Source organism: Stenella coeruleoalba, assembly GCF_951394435.1.
Source record: "Stenella coeruleoalba genome assembly, chromosome: 2".
NCBI lineage: Eukaryota > Metazoa > Chordata > Mammalia > Artiodactyla > Delphinidae > Stenella > Stenella coeruleoalba.
Genome location: NC_137147.1, coordinates 1,426,606 through 1,440,873, shown reverse-complemented (window position 1 = coordinate 1,440,873; position 14,268 = coordinate 1,426,606). Strand labels below are relative to the sequence as shown.

Here is a 14,268-nt window from a genome sequence, read left to right as displayed (position 1 = left end):
TTCCCCATGCTCTTCTCTTGTCCTTCCCTCACACTGCTCCCCTCGCCTGGTGTATCCTATCCCAGTTCAACTCCACATCTCCAAGAGAATCCACATTATTTTGCAGAATTTTCTGTATTCGGTAATTATATTACCTACACTGATCATCTCTGCCCAGCTAGCTGACAAATCCTTAAATGTAAGAGCCAGTATTAACTCTTCTCAACTTAATAAACAAATATTTATGAAGCACTTACTATTTAAAAGGCTTTGTACACAGGGGAACACGATAGTGTTTTTGTCTTCGTGAAGTTATCGTAGGGAGAAGAAAAGCAGATGAACAACCTGACATGCAACAAACAAAACACTGTAAGGTCTCAGTGGACAGAGAACTCTCGTTTGGTCAGTAGTGATGTCAGAAAGCCTTCACACAAGAACCGGATCTGCTTTCCCAGCTTCTTCCACATGGCTACGGTGAGGGTCAAATCACAGAACACACTTCTTTGCAAACAGCATTTATAACATCCTATCCTCATGCGATAAAATAGTTTTTACTTTACTCAATTCCTTATTACCTCAGATAACAAAGAACCGGAAACAACATTCTGTATTCAATAAACACTGGATTTCATGTACTTAGTCATCTTTATAGAGCCTAATACATACCATTTCCTCTCCACACTTCAGCTAAATGGCAACTGCCTTCTCCAGGTTCCTTGCAAAATTCTACAACATCCCGACATGTTGTTTCTGGTGTTATGGGAACTTCTGTTAAAATCTGTTCATTGTTGCTCAAGAACACGGTTAATATCATCTGTAAGAGAAAGATTAAATTAAAGCTACAACTTAGAGTCATCCATCAATAAAGAGATTAATCTGTAAATTAAAAGTGATCCCCCCACCACCCCAGTCCCCCACTGCCACTCCGCCCTGCCAGAATGCTTACGGGGCAGGTTAAGCTGATCCTAAAGTTCATGTAGAAAAATTGAAATATAAGACAAGTCAGGAAAATGCCAAAAGAGGAGTATTAGAAGGAAACTAGCACTACTAGATATTATAAAGCCTCAAAACAGTATGGCAACAGCACATAAATAGATCAACGGGACAAATTATAAAGTCCAGAAACAGAAAATGGTAAATGATGAAGCAGGTATCTCAAAACTGAGGAAGGAAAAGACTATATAATGAATGATGCCTGAGCAATTAAAATACCCATCTGGAAAAAAATGATTCATATTGCATATCATACACAAGCATAAGTTCCTAATAGATCAAATATTTAAATATAAATCACAAAATTGTAAAGATTCCAGACTAAAACTGGATAAATTCCTTTTTATAACCTTGGAGTACAGAGCCCTTTCTACCTATGACTCAAAAACCAGACACCACAGAAAAAGATATATTCAGGTAATAAAACACAGGGATCTTTTACAAAGCAAAAAAGACTAACTGGGGAAAAATATTTGTAACTAATATCACATATAAAAAGCCAATCTTCTCAATATATAAAAGGCTCCTAAAAACTGGTACCAGAAAGACCAAAAATCCACTTTATTTTAAAAAATTGACTGAAGAAATAATATATCACAGTAAAAGAAATGAAAATGGTCCTTAAATGAAGGTATATTATAATGTATTTGAAAAATTAAAAAATAAAAATTGTCCAGCATTATTTTAAAAAAACTTTTAAAAACCCTACCACTTTGATCTAAGAACTCAAGAGATTGTATCACAAGGGATTTTTAAAAAACATTACTCCTAAAGTAAAATTTAAACCAAAGATTTTCTTTAATCTTTTTTTTTTTTTTTTTTTTTTTTTTTTTTGCGGTACACGGGCCTCTCACTGTTGTGGCCTCTCTCATTGTGGAGCACAGGCTCTGGATGCACAGGCTCAGCAGCCATGGCTCATGGGCCTAACCGCTCCATGGCATGTGGGATCTTCCCGGACCGGGGCACGAACCCGTGTCCCCTGAATCGGCAGGTGGACTCTCAGCCACTGCGCCACCAGGGAAGCCCTGTTTAATCTTTGATCAAAGTCAGAAACAAAATCTGCATTTGTCCCAAAATTCTCCTCTCAAAATCTCGGCTGTCAACTAAGTATTTTAGTTCATTGTTAAAATATTTTTTTCTTAGAAGTGCCCTAAATTCCTAAATTTTGAGATTAAACATCTCTATACTGACAGCCAGATTTTATTACCAAAACTAGTAATAGTTATGAACTGTTCTCTTGCCACCAATCTCCCCTTACTCCAACCTACCCCCCTTCACTGTTGCCAGTTAATTTCCTAAATGTAAATCAGCTGAAGTCATTCCCTTGCTTAAAATATTCAGGAGCCCTGCGCTGCCTAATAGCAATCCTTCCCAAAACATTTATTCGAGTTTATAAACAGGAAACTGGTTTCTTTACTGAGCACTCAAGAGTCTAACATTGTAATGTTCATGTGAATCTCTAACTTTTCTCCCCCAGAGACTCTTATGGGGCTTGGATTTCCACAGAATGCCCTCCGAGAAAGCCTAGACTACAGGATAAACTGCAAACTCCTATCACGGGTAAAAGATTCCTCACAACCTTCCTAGCCTTCCAGCCCTAGTGCCTTCCCACAATGAACCTTGCTCCCTCAAGTCCAAGCTCTCCCAGGCCGCTGTCCCCCTGCCCCAGTGCCCTTACTGTTCGCCTGTAAACTCCTATTCACCCTCTGAAACTCAGCTCATACGCTACACCTCTGCAAAACCTCCCTTCACCACCTCCTCTCACCAAGGAGGCTACATGTTCCTTCCTTTGTGATCCAGTAGCTCTTCACACACATCTTCATTACATCACCCTAGGCTCTACGTGCCTCCAAGCAATTCACTTTTGAATCTTTTGTTCCCGTTGCCTCATCAGTATCTGACGTATGGGAGGCACTGTGAAATCTGGTCGACTCCACGAATGGCAGACAAAATATAAAACCTCCACCATACCACAGAACTGAGGAAACACTGCTCATGATCTAAGTAAGATACACCCAGTCTGTTGAACAAGCACTTTTCCTTCAGTTCTTCTAGGATGTTATAAACACATTTCTCTTTTATAAGAAATAAAACAGTTATTTCTGCTCACTAACCCACAGAGGAATTTATCTTTAAAAGTTGGGGTCTTTTGGGCTTCCTTGGGGCGCAGTGGTTGAGAGTCCGCCTGCCGATGCAGGGGACATGGGTTCGTGCCCCGGTCCGGGAGGATCCCACATGCCGCGGAGCGGCTGGGCCCGTGAGCCATGGCCGCTGAGCCTGCGCGTCCGGAGCCTGTACTCCGCAACGGGAGAGGCCACGGCAGTGAGAGGCCCGCGTACCGCAAAAAAAAAAAAAAAAAAAAAAAAAGTTGGGGTCTTTTAAATACTAACATAAATGGCCTGGAATCTATAGAATTTGGAATAAAATTGGTAATTCCTGGATCCAGTGCAAACAAGTCCAGAACTGAAGGGCCTTAATGCTATACCAGTTTCATCAGAACAAGTGGAATTTTTTTTAAATAAATTTATTTACTTATTTATTTTTGGCTGCATTGGGTCTTTGTTGCTGTGCACAGGCTTTCTCTAGTTGCAGCGAGCAGGGGCTACTGTTGCAGTGTGCGGGCTTCTCATTGCGGTGGCTTCTCTTGTTGTGGAGCACGGGCTCTAGACACGCGGGCTTCAGTTGTTGTGGCTCGTGGGCTCTAGAGCGCAGGCTCAGTAGTTGTGGCCCACGGGCTTACCCGCTCTGTGGCATGCGGGATCTTTCCGGACCAGGGCTTGAACCCATGTCCCCTGCACTGGCAGGCGGATTCTCAACCACTGCACCACCAGGTAAGCCCTTGGAATATATTTTTATTCTTGTTTACTCATATTTATTTTATTCTTCTAATGGTAAATATTGTCCCATGTGATTTCACAGCCTATGCTTTAAATTTAGTTATTTATTTATTTGTTTGTTTGGCTGCGCCGGGTCTTAGTTACAGCACGCGGGATCTGCATTGTGGCATGTGGAATCTAGTTCCCTGACCAGGGATCAAATCCGGGCCCCCTGCATTGGGAGTGCAGAGTCTTAGCCACTGGACCACCCGGGAAGTCCCCTCATAGCCTATGCTTTTTAAGATCTAATAATATATTTTCCCAAACCACAGTTTATAAATCAAAATTTCAAATCAGTGAGAATATTTTTAAAAATTATCTTCTCTTTAAGTGCTGTAACTACATTTCACTAATAACCAGGAGTGGGTCCTGTTTTCTGCGGTGTTTCAGCCTTTTCATTCCTCATCCTGTACCGCTTGTGTCTACTACAGGATCCATGATTTGTTCTCCATACTGTGAGCTAGTGAAGGTTTACACAACCATCTGCTTCTGGAAGCCGGGCCTCTGGCCAGAACCAGTCTCGCATGCTCATCACCCACCATGGGCACACAGTGGCACCCGTAAAGGCATGGCTTGTGCTTCTCTGCTCGGAAAGCAGAATTCTTTAGGAACCTGCTGTCAGAATGAACCATGGCGTGACACTCTTCAGGGACACTTTTGAATTACCAAGACTTTTCAGCTAGTGAATAAGTTCAACATGATGGGGGAAGGGGAGGAGGGGCAGAATGGCAGAGTTGTGAGTTTGAATATTTATTTTTTGAAAGCTAAGAACTCGCACATAATTTATCCGAAAGTCACTACACATTACTTCAGTTTTTAATTCTATTTTATAGTCTTTAGTAAACCCTATCTTTCCTAATCTTAGCAAAATCCATTTCCCCTAATCTCTACTACTCAATCAAAGCTAATATCATTATAATCATCACAGATTTAAAAGCTCTCGAGATAAATTAAGCTGGCATTGACCTGGATGGTACATACTTCCCTAGAGCAACCCCTAAAATTGGAGCTGAAAAGGCATGGGACTGCTACCATTATTCTAGCAAGTATTTCTTAAATTAAAAGAAACTGAAGAATCTCCAACATAAATATCATAAGTATTAATCCTAGATGCACTTTTTTTAATATCTTTGAAATCACAATATATCTTACAACTGATAGCATGTCACAATCTAATGGGTAGTGTTATTTTTTTTCTTTCTTAATAGTATGTATGGAGATGAAACCCAATAGGGTTAAGGATTAAGAAGACAAAGAAAACAAAGTAAAGAAGTTAATGTTTTATTCTTCCTAAAAGATTAATATGTTGAAAATAAAAGATTTGGTTAACTACAGTTAGAAAAACACACAAAGATTTATACTATGTGCTGTAACCAGAATGGCACGTGATGATAAAATGCCTTATATGCCTTTCTTCAAACTGTTCCCTCTGCCCAGACAAGTCACGTTATCAGACCCTGCCCGCCTGTCTGTCCTTCTCCATCATCCGCAAACGTCCACCTCCTCTTGGAAGTATCTCCTGACGCAACTGTCCACCCATCCTGACCCAATGTGAGTCAGGGCCTCCTCTTTTGCTCTCCTATAACAGACTGTGGCTATTTCTGGCATAACATTCTTACACTAAATTATCAATGGTTTTCATGATTACATCCTCTACTGGAACAGTGTTTGTGACTCACAGGAGTGAGCTGTGACCCATCACCTGCTCTTGAAATCATCTAAGTGGGTCTCAAGCTGCACATATTTTTATTTAAAGTTGTTTTAAAAAAACCTAGAATGGCCATAAGGCCACTGAGGGCAGGACCTGTGTTCTCTAACTCAGTGCCTGAGTAAAATATGTGTGCTCAGTAAATAAAAGATGGAAGCAGCCTAGCAGGCAGCTAACTGCATAACCATATCAGATTAAGAGGTCAACTTCTCCTCACTCTCAAGAACATTTGAGCTACATAAAGAAAATCACTGGGAATCTACCACTAATGTAAGTCATCTACATAGGAGAGCCTTTAAAACATTTGCTCACCTAACCAACCTATCTAAAACAGCACTCCTCTATCTCACTCTGCTTTTTTTCTTCTTCGTTTTCATCACCACCTGATCTATGTTGTATATTTATTTACTTGTTTATCCTCTGTCTCCTCCCACTAGAACATAAGCTCCCTGAGAGCAGGGATTTTAGTTAGTTCACTGCTCTATCACTAGTGCCTGGAGTAAAGCCTGGTACATAGTAGGCACTCAGTAAACTCCCCCAAGTATATAAAAAATTTCTTTTTAAAATAGGTTGAGTCACAAAGGGTAGGTGTCTGCCTTCTTATCTTCAAGGTCTCCATAGGAAAACAAACAAACAAACAATATTTTACCCCCCTTATCACTGAGTTACTCCACATCAGAGAGGAGAAAGATAAAAATCTTTTAAAAATGTTAGTGTTGGGGACTTCCCTGGTGGCGCAGTGGTTAAGAATCCGCCTGCCAATGCAGGGGACACAGGTTCGAGCCCTGGTCTGGGAAGATCCCATATGGTGCGGGGCAACTAAGCCCGTGCACCATAACTACTGAGCCTGCGCTCTAGAGCCTGCGAGCCACAGCTACTGAGCCTGCGTGTCACAACTACTGAAGCCCGTGTGCCTAGAGACCGTGCTCCACAACAAGAGAAGCCACCGCAATGAGAAGCCCACGCACCGCAACGAAGAGTAGCTCCCGCTCGCCGCCAACTAGAGAAGGCCTGCATGCAGCAATGAGACCCAAGGCAGCCAAAAAATGAATTAAAAAAAATTTTTAAATGTTAGCGTAAAAGTCAGAAGCCTATACACATGCATATGATATTTGGCAGATTTTACTCAAAACTAGACATCACAGAAATCCCTTGTTAAAGTTTTCCCTCCTTCCACAAGGTGGCACTGCAGGGTGTCGGGGGGGTGGGGGGGAGTCCCACCCTTACTCCTGCAAATTTTGGGGAAACGAATTAACTCCAAAGAAAATGAACAAAGAGTTTGGTAAGATATTACACTCAATTTTCATAATTGGAATTCGTGTTATTTTGGCAAAGAACTAGAACTAGCCTTTCAAGATCAATGAAGAATTTTTTTCTAAATAAGCAAGAAGTAAATATTTAAGACTCTTGAGAGGACAGATACATTTAAATATTTAAGTAGCATCTACTCATAAGAGACTAATACAGTTAAATGACCATTAAATTAGATCCTCAATAACCATATCAATTAGTTCAAGTCACTGTTTTTTGCCTTTTTTTTTTTTTTGCGATACCTGGGCCTCTCACTGTTGTGGCCTCTCCCGTTGCGGAGCACAGGCTCCGGTCGCGCAGGCTCAGCAGCCATGGCTCACGGGCCCAGCCGCTCCGTGGCATGTGGGATCTTCCCGGACCAAGGCACGAACCCGTGTCCCCTGAATCGGCAGGCGGACTCTCAGCCACTGCGCCACCAGGGAAGCCCTGGCAGGCGGATTCTTAACCACTGCACCACCAGGGAAGTCCCTTTGCTTTAATAATTTAATATTTTAAAAGTATATATTCCATCATATAAAAATTTCCTCTCACCAGCTTGAATTGGTGAAATCTGGTCACACGCTATTCCTGGGAATACAAAATATACATCTCAGCTTCCCTTCACCTTACTTACTTAATCCCTCCAGTATTTAAAAGCATATGCATTTTGAGGAAACCTGTCTAAAACCTTGTAGAAATACAAAACTCACGAAGCTTCTTGTAATGTCTAGATATGCTATTACTCCATACCATGTGTGGAGGTGATGCAGCTGACCAAATATAATCTATTCATTATAACTTAAAGAATCCTCTAAAATAGGAACAGGGCAGTATCAACTCTGACACCCTTGTTCATCAATGTTGAGAATCACTGCTCAGAATGATGGTTGCTTTACTGACATTGTCCATGTGAACATTATGGAAGCAGAACTGATTTTCAAACCACAGGTTGTGACCTACTAATGTGCTGTATAATCAATTAGTGCCCTCAGGGCCAGTTTTGTTTTTTAATGGAGAAGAACAATATAAAATAGTATTCTAACACAACACTGTAAATCAACTATAATATAAAATAAAAATTAAAACAAAACACACATCAAAAAAAAAACAGTATTAAGAGAATGAAAAGGGACTTCCCTGGTGGCTCAGTGGTTAAGAATCTGCCTGCCTATGCAGGGGACACAGGTTTGATCCCTGGTCCGGGAAGATCCCACATGCCGTGGAGCAACTAAGCCCGTGCGCCACACTACTGAGCCGGCGCTGTAGAGCCTGCGAGCCACAACTACCGAAGGCCTCATACCTAGAGCCCGTGCTCTGCAACAAGAGAAGCCACTGCAATGAGAAGCCCGTGCACTGCAACGAAGAGTAGCCCGAGCTCAACACAACTAGAGAAAGCCCGCGCAGCCATACATACATACACACATACATAAATAAATAAATAAATTTAAAAAAAGAACGAAAAGACCAGCCTGGGAGAAAATATTTATAAAACACATATCTGATAAAGAATCTGTATCCTAAATATACACAGAACTCTTAAAACTCAATAAGAAAACAAAGAACCCAATCAAAAAATGAACAAAAGATCCATATACCTCATCAAAGAAGATACACAGATGGCAAATCAGCATGTGAAGAGACGTTCATCAGAGGTCATTAGGGAATTGCAAATTAAAACAACAATGAGAAACCACTACACACCTAACAGAATGTCCAAAATCCAGAACATTGACAATACCAAATGCTGACAAAGACGTGGAGCAATAGGAACCTGCTGGTGGAAATGTGAAATGGCACACCCACTTTGGAAGACAGTCTGGCAGTTTCTTACGAAACTAAACATATTCTCACCATGAGATCCAGCAATTAAGATTCTTGGTATTTACCCAAATGAATTGAAAATTTATATCTACACAAAAACCTACACACGAATGTTTATAGTAGCTTTTTATTCATAACTGCCAAAACTTGGAAGTCACCAAGATATCCTTCGGTAGGTGAATGGATAAATAAACTGTGGTGCATCCAGAAAATGGAATATCATGCAGTGATAAAAAGAAATGAGCTATCAAGTCACAAAAAGACATGGAGGAAACATAAATGCACATGGCTAAGTGAAAGAAACCAGTCTGAAAAGACTACATACTGTATGATTCCAACTATATGACATTCTGGAAAAGAAAAAACTGTGGAGACAGTAAAATGATCAGTGGTTGCCAGGAGCTGAGGGTGGAAAGAAGGATGAGTAAGTGGAAGGAAAAGAATTTTTTAGGGCAGTGAAACTACTCTGTATGATACCATATTGGTAGATAAATGACACTCCACATTTGTCAAAACTCACAGAACTGTACAACAGAAAGAGTGAACCCTCATGTAAACTATGGACTTTAGTTAATAATAATGTATGAACATTAGTTCATTAATTATAACAAAGGTACCCCATTAAAGCAAAATGTTAATAATAGGGAAAACTGTTGGGGTTCAATCTTTCTGTAAACCTAAAACTGCTCTAAAAAGCAGAGTCTATTAAGTTAAAATAAAAAATAAAACAATACACTACATGTGGTAAAGGTTGAGTCCTGTCTCCTGAAATTCTGACTACATATATCCATATAGAGAGATACAGGATTGTGTGTAAGACTGGGTCACGTTGTAAAAGGTGTTTCTTGGTGTGGGTCATGGTCCAAGAAGTTTGGAAGAAACTGCTCTCAGGGCCTCATGAAACCCCCCAGGATTAAATGAAAAAATCACTACACTGGGGGAAAAGCACTCCCATCAACATTTATCAGTGCTTATTACTAGGCACTGTGATACACACTTCACACATTCTCAATTCGCACACCAACTTTGTGAGATAAATACCAACCTTCATTTTACAGATTAGGGAAAGGAGGCTTGGAGAGGTTAAATAACTTGTCCAAGGTCACTGAGCTAATAAATGCCAGAGTAGGATTGGATTTAACCCTGGTCTGACCGACTCCAAAGCTATGGTCTGAACCACTACTCTAAACCACTTCAAAAGAAAAAAAGCAAAACAGCAGAATTTTAATAAATACCTTCTACTTACAGTATACTCCCCATTATTAGATAACTTCTCAACTAACCAAATTTTATCCAGTGTCTACAGTTGAAGCTATCTAAAATGCAAAGTTAATCATACAAGGGAACCAGAACAAAGAATCATGCATTTTTTCTAATTATTCAACTATAAAGATGATCTCACTAATAGATGTTCTAATTAAATTTTCTTGACCTTACAAAATTTTAAATTAGGTGTACCAACAATTTTCAGAATAAGGCTTCCTCTTTCTACATATTTCTTTGTAAAATTCAAGAAAATATATTCCTGTAGGTATTTTTTTAAAAATATTTATCTACTCCTAGGTATATACCCAAGAAAATTAAAAACATATGTCTACACAAAAACTTGAACAAAAAAGTTTATAGCACCATTACTCATAACAGCCAAAAAGTGGAAACAGCCCAAACTGATGAACGGATAAACAAATGTCGTATATCTATCTATACAATGGAATATTACTTGATCATAAAAAGGAATGAAGTGAATGCTACAAACATGGATCAACCTTAGAAACACTGCCAAGTGAAAGATGCCAGATACAAAAGGTCACATGTTGTGTGATTCCATTTACATGAGATGTCCAGAATAGGCAAATCCATAGAGACAGGAAGTAGATTAGTGGTTGCCAGGGAATAAGGGGAAGGAGGAATAGGAAGTGACTGCTAATGGGTACAGTTTCTTCTTGGGGTGATGAAAATGTTCTAAAATTAGATAGTGGTAACAGTTACACAAGTCTGTGAATATGTTAAAACCACTAAACTGCATACTTCAAAGGAGTGAATGTTATGTGAAATACATGTCAATAAAGCTGTATTTAAACAATATCTAGCTATACCAATTATTCAACCTATATAATCAGTAAAATATTTTTCCCAATGGAAACAACTTTAAATAAATATTATGGGACTTCCCTGGTGGCGCAGTGGTTAAGAATCCGTCTGCCAATGCAGGGGACACGGGTTCGAGCCCTGGTCCGGGAAGATCCCACATGCCGCGGAGCAACTAAGCCTGTGCGCCACAACCACTGGGCTTGTGCTCTGGAGCCCGCAAGCCATAACTACTGAGCTCACGTGCCACAACTACTGAAGCCCACATGCCTAGAGCCCGTGCTCCACAACGAGAAGCCACCGCAATGAGAAGCTGGCACACCACAACAAAGAGTGGCCCCCACTTGCCACAACTAGAGAAAGCCCGTGTGCATCAACAAAGACCCAATGCAACCATAAATAAATAAATAAATATCATTTCCTTGTATATATTTTTCTTTTCTCTAGTAATAAAGATTTATAATTGTACAAATCCTGTTTTTTCATGTCTGCTAATACCAAAAGTTGAGTACTAATCCTTTTGCCAGCAGAAAACAAAGCTCAAAACAAGGATAATTAGTAATGTCTCTGAAGAACATTTTAATATAATCACGCGTATAGACACCATAGCAAATACCATCATCTGTACAAAATCAGAATAAAATTTATGAAGGAAAAGTAAGTCCAATAGCCCTCCTATCTCTTTACAAATGACTCCGTCCATTTTGTCTTTCAGGTTTGAGCCAGCTCTTAAAAACCATGATGCTACTTTGAATTTGCCTATAATGCTCTGAGTTACCATTCTCAAAATATTTCTCTAGAAAAATAAGCAAAACTCAAGTGTAGAAAACAAAAGTCCCAGTGCCTGGAGATTATCTATGCCATTTACAAAGGAAAAATACTTCAATAGGTGTCCCTTAGGCCTCATGGAATCTAAATTCAGGCACTAATGACATGAACCATGATAAGATGTCCTAATGAAACAAGACAGACCACTGTTGTTACAGCAGAGTGATATGGTGGATAAAGTTTCACCTAATTAGGTGAGTTCCACGGAAGAAAAAGTTTGGTGTTAGCACTGTTCAATAACAACTGTAACCAGGATCTAGAAATCACTATGAAAAGGAAAACTAAACATTAATTTACTAATCTCCATATAAAACCCACTGTTAAAAAAAAAAGACTTGCCTAAATTTCGTCATCAACTTTAAAAAGAGAAACCTCAAGGTTTTTAAATAAGTTTTCATAATAAATGCCTTGTTGGTATGTTATGCTTAGGAAAATTGCTTGTTGGAAGTAGGACACATACAGAGCTACAATTGTTTTTTTCAAATTATGCTAGTTCTGACATACCTTAGGTGCTTAAAATCGAATGAAGTTTATAACAAGATACTTAACTTCAAAGGACTTTTCCAATTTATTAATAATAAAAATAGCTATTATTTCAGTGCTTACTATGTTCACAGACAGGCCTTCTGTTTACCCATATTATATCTCTGAACTCTCCCAACAGGTCTACGGAGCTAGGTGCTAGGATGATCGTGTCACTGCATACAGACCGAAGGACTGCCCAAGGTCACGTGACTAAGAAGTGCCAGAGTGTCTGACCCAAGAGTGTCTGACTCCAAAGCTTAAGTTTCTACTTGAATAGCTCAGGAACAAAGCTGTGAACACCTTTAAAAACAAAACAAAAAACAACACAACTATTCAAGTTCTTCATCCCTATGAAACAGTAAGAAACAATCTCTATTCAAAAGTTATCAGAAACGTAAACTATTTTTTTTATAATGGAAGAACTCACTTCAAATATATAATGTACACATTCCTTTGAAAAGCAAAACACTGTAAGTATGAATACAAAACAGTAAATTAGTAGAGACTCATTATAAAATCCAAAGATGAATGTACTCCACAGCCTAGACTGCCTCTGGGAAAAAATTCCTACTAACAAAGACTAAACTGAAAACTGATGCCTTCCCACTCCACGTCTTCACCTCTTTCTTGACCTGACCTGGGTCCTGAGATTTGGATCTGCTCAGATACCAGAAGAACCTTTATAAAAACCTGTGTACAATTTGCAAAACTTCAAAACCATTCCTTTTGAAGAGAGAATTATGTATTCCATCACTCATTACAACATGAGGCTGCATATAAGTTTTCTTATTATCACACATCCAAATTTTTACCTTTCCAAACAAAAAGCTCTATTATGGAGATCTGACTGAATTTCTGAGTATTAATATTGTCAGGAAGTTATATGTTTTCAGAAAGAGAAAAGAATGAACATTTTCTTAGCCCCTACTAGGCAATCATACACCAATTCAGTCCTCACGGCAACCTCAGAGACCCCAACTGGGATGGCTTTCAGATGACAATTCTCTCCCCTCTTCTCTGGGACGCACACTTGGCAAGTTTTCAGGGGTCAGGCTTATTTTACATGCCCATCCCTCTTGCCATTGCTGACTCAAACTAAGGAAGATACGTGATGAAAAATGTTCTTCGTCCCACAGATATCCACTGAGTGCCTACTGTGTGCCAGGCGCTGGAGATTCAGCACTGACAAAGCAGACAGTGTTCTTGTGTCTGCTTGTGGAGTTTTCATTATAGTTTGAGGAAAGAGACAAAATAAGTAGGTAGAACATGTATCGTATGGTGGGTGGTGATGTATACTATGGAGAAAAGCAAAGCAGGCAAAGGAGATTGGGAACAAGGCAATTTTAATTTTAAGTGAGGTGGTTAGAAAAGGCCTCTGGGAAGGAGGTGAGAGAATGAGCCTGCAGACAGCCTGACAGAAGAGCACTCAGGCAGAGGGAACAAGTGCAAAGGCCCTGAGGCAGAAGGAATGCCTGGTACGATTCAGAATCAACAAGGAGTCAGCTTGGCTGGAGCAGAGAAATCAAGGGGAGAAGAGTAGGTGATGAGAGGTAAACTACTAATTAGGCTTCTGCTCAGAGGGAGCTTGGAAGTCCTTAGAGTTCAGCTAAGAAGTGGCATGTTTTACCATCATGATTTACAGACTCACTCGGCTGCTTTGTTGAGAACAGACTGAGGGTGAAGAAGCACAGAAACAGGAAGGCCCTTAGAAGACGAACCCAGGAATCCAGGAGAGAGAGAATCCCGGAGGCAGTGCAGAACAGAAGCTGGCTAGACTGTGAAGGTAGCTCTGATCTGCTGATGGAGTGGATGCTGAGAAAGAGGCTGTGCCGTAGAGAGGGGGCCCACCACCCCTGATGCCAAGGTCCCCAGAGTCGTCCCAGTTCCTGCTCCACCTGAAGATTCCATTGTTCAGCTCTCCCTCCAGCATCCTTCCAATAAAGCCCCTTCTAAGATTTTTTTTTTAAATTTTTTGGCCACACCTCACGGCATGTGGGATCTTAGTTCCCTGACCAGGGATCGAACCCACACCCCCTGCACTGGAAGCGCAGTCTTAACCACTGGACCGCCAGGGAAGTCCCTTTTCTAAGATTTTAGAAAGTACTTGCAACCAAAATCAACTCAACTACTAAAGTTGCTATCGTTTTACAAATGAGAAAC

General features: G+C 40.1%; 1 protein-coding gene across 4 annotated transcripts in view; it reads right to left on the bottom strand.

Moving 5' to 3' along the window:
* Positions 1-14,268, bottom strand: part of PPP1R13B (protein phosphatase 1 regulatory subunit 13B) — a 74,839-nt gene that overhangs the window by 42,182 nt on the left and 18,389 nt on the right. For 3 of the 4 annotated variants that reach the window (XR_013827082.1, XM_079912831.1, XM_079912832.1), the window contains exon 2: positions 646-793. Coding sequence is in view for 2 of the 4 variants with exons in the window: in XM_079912831.1 (XP_079768957.1) it covers positions 646-793 (148 nt within the window). In the remaining 2 variants the exon portion in view is untranslated. Of the gene's footprint in view, positions 1-236; positions 325-645; positions 794-14,268 lie in introns of those variants that run through there. The other variant, XM_079912833.1, reaches the window with a different exon arrangement.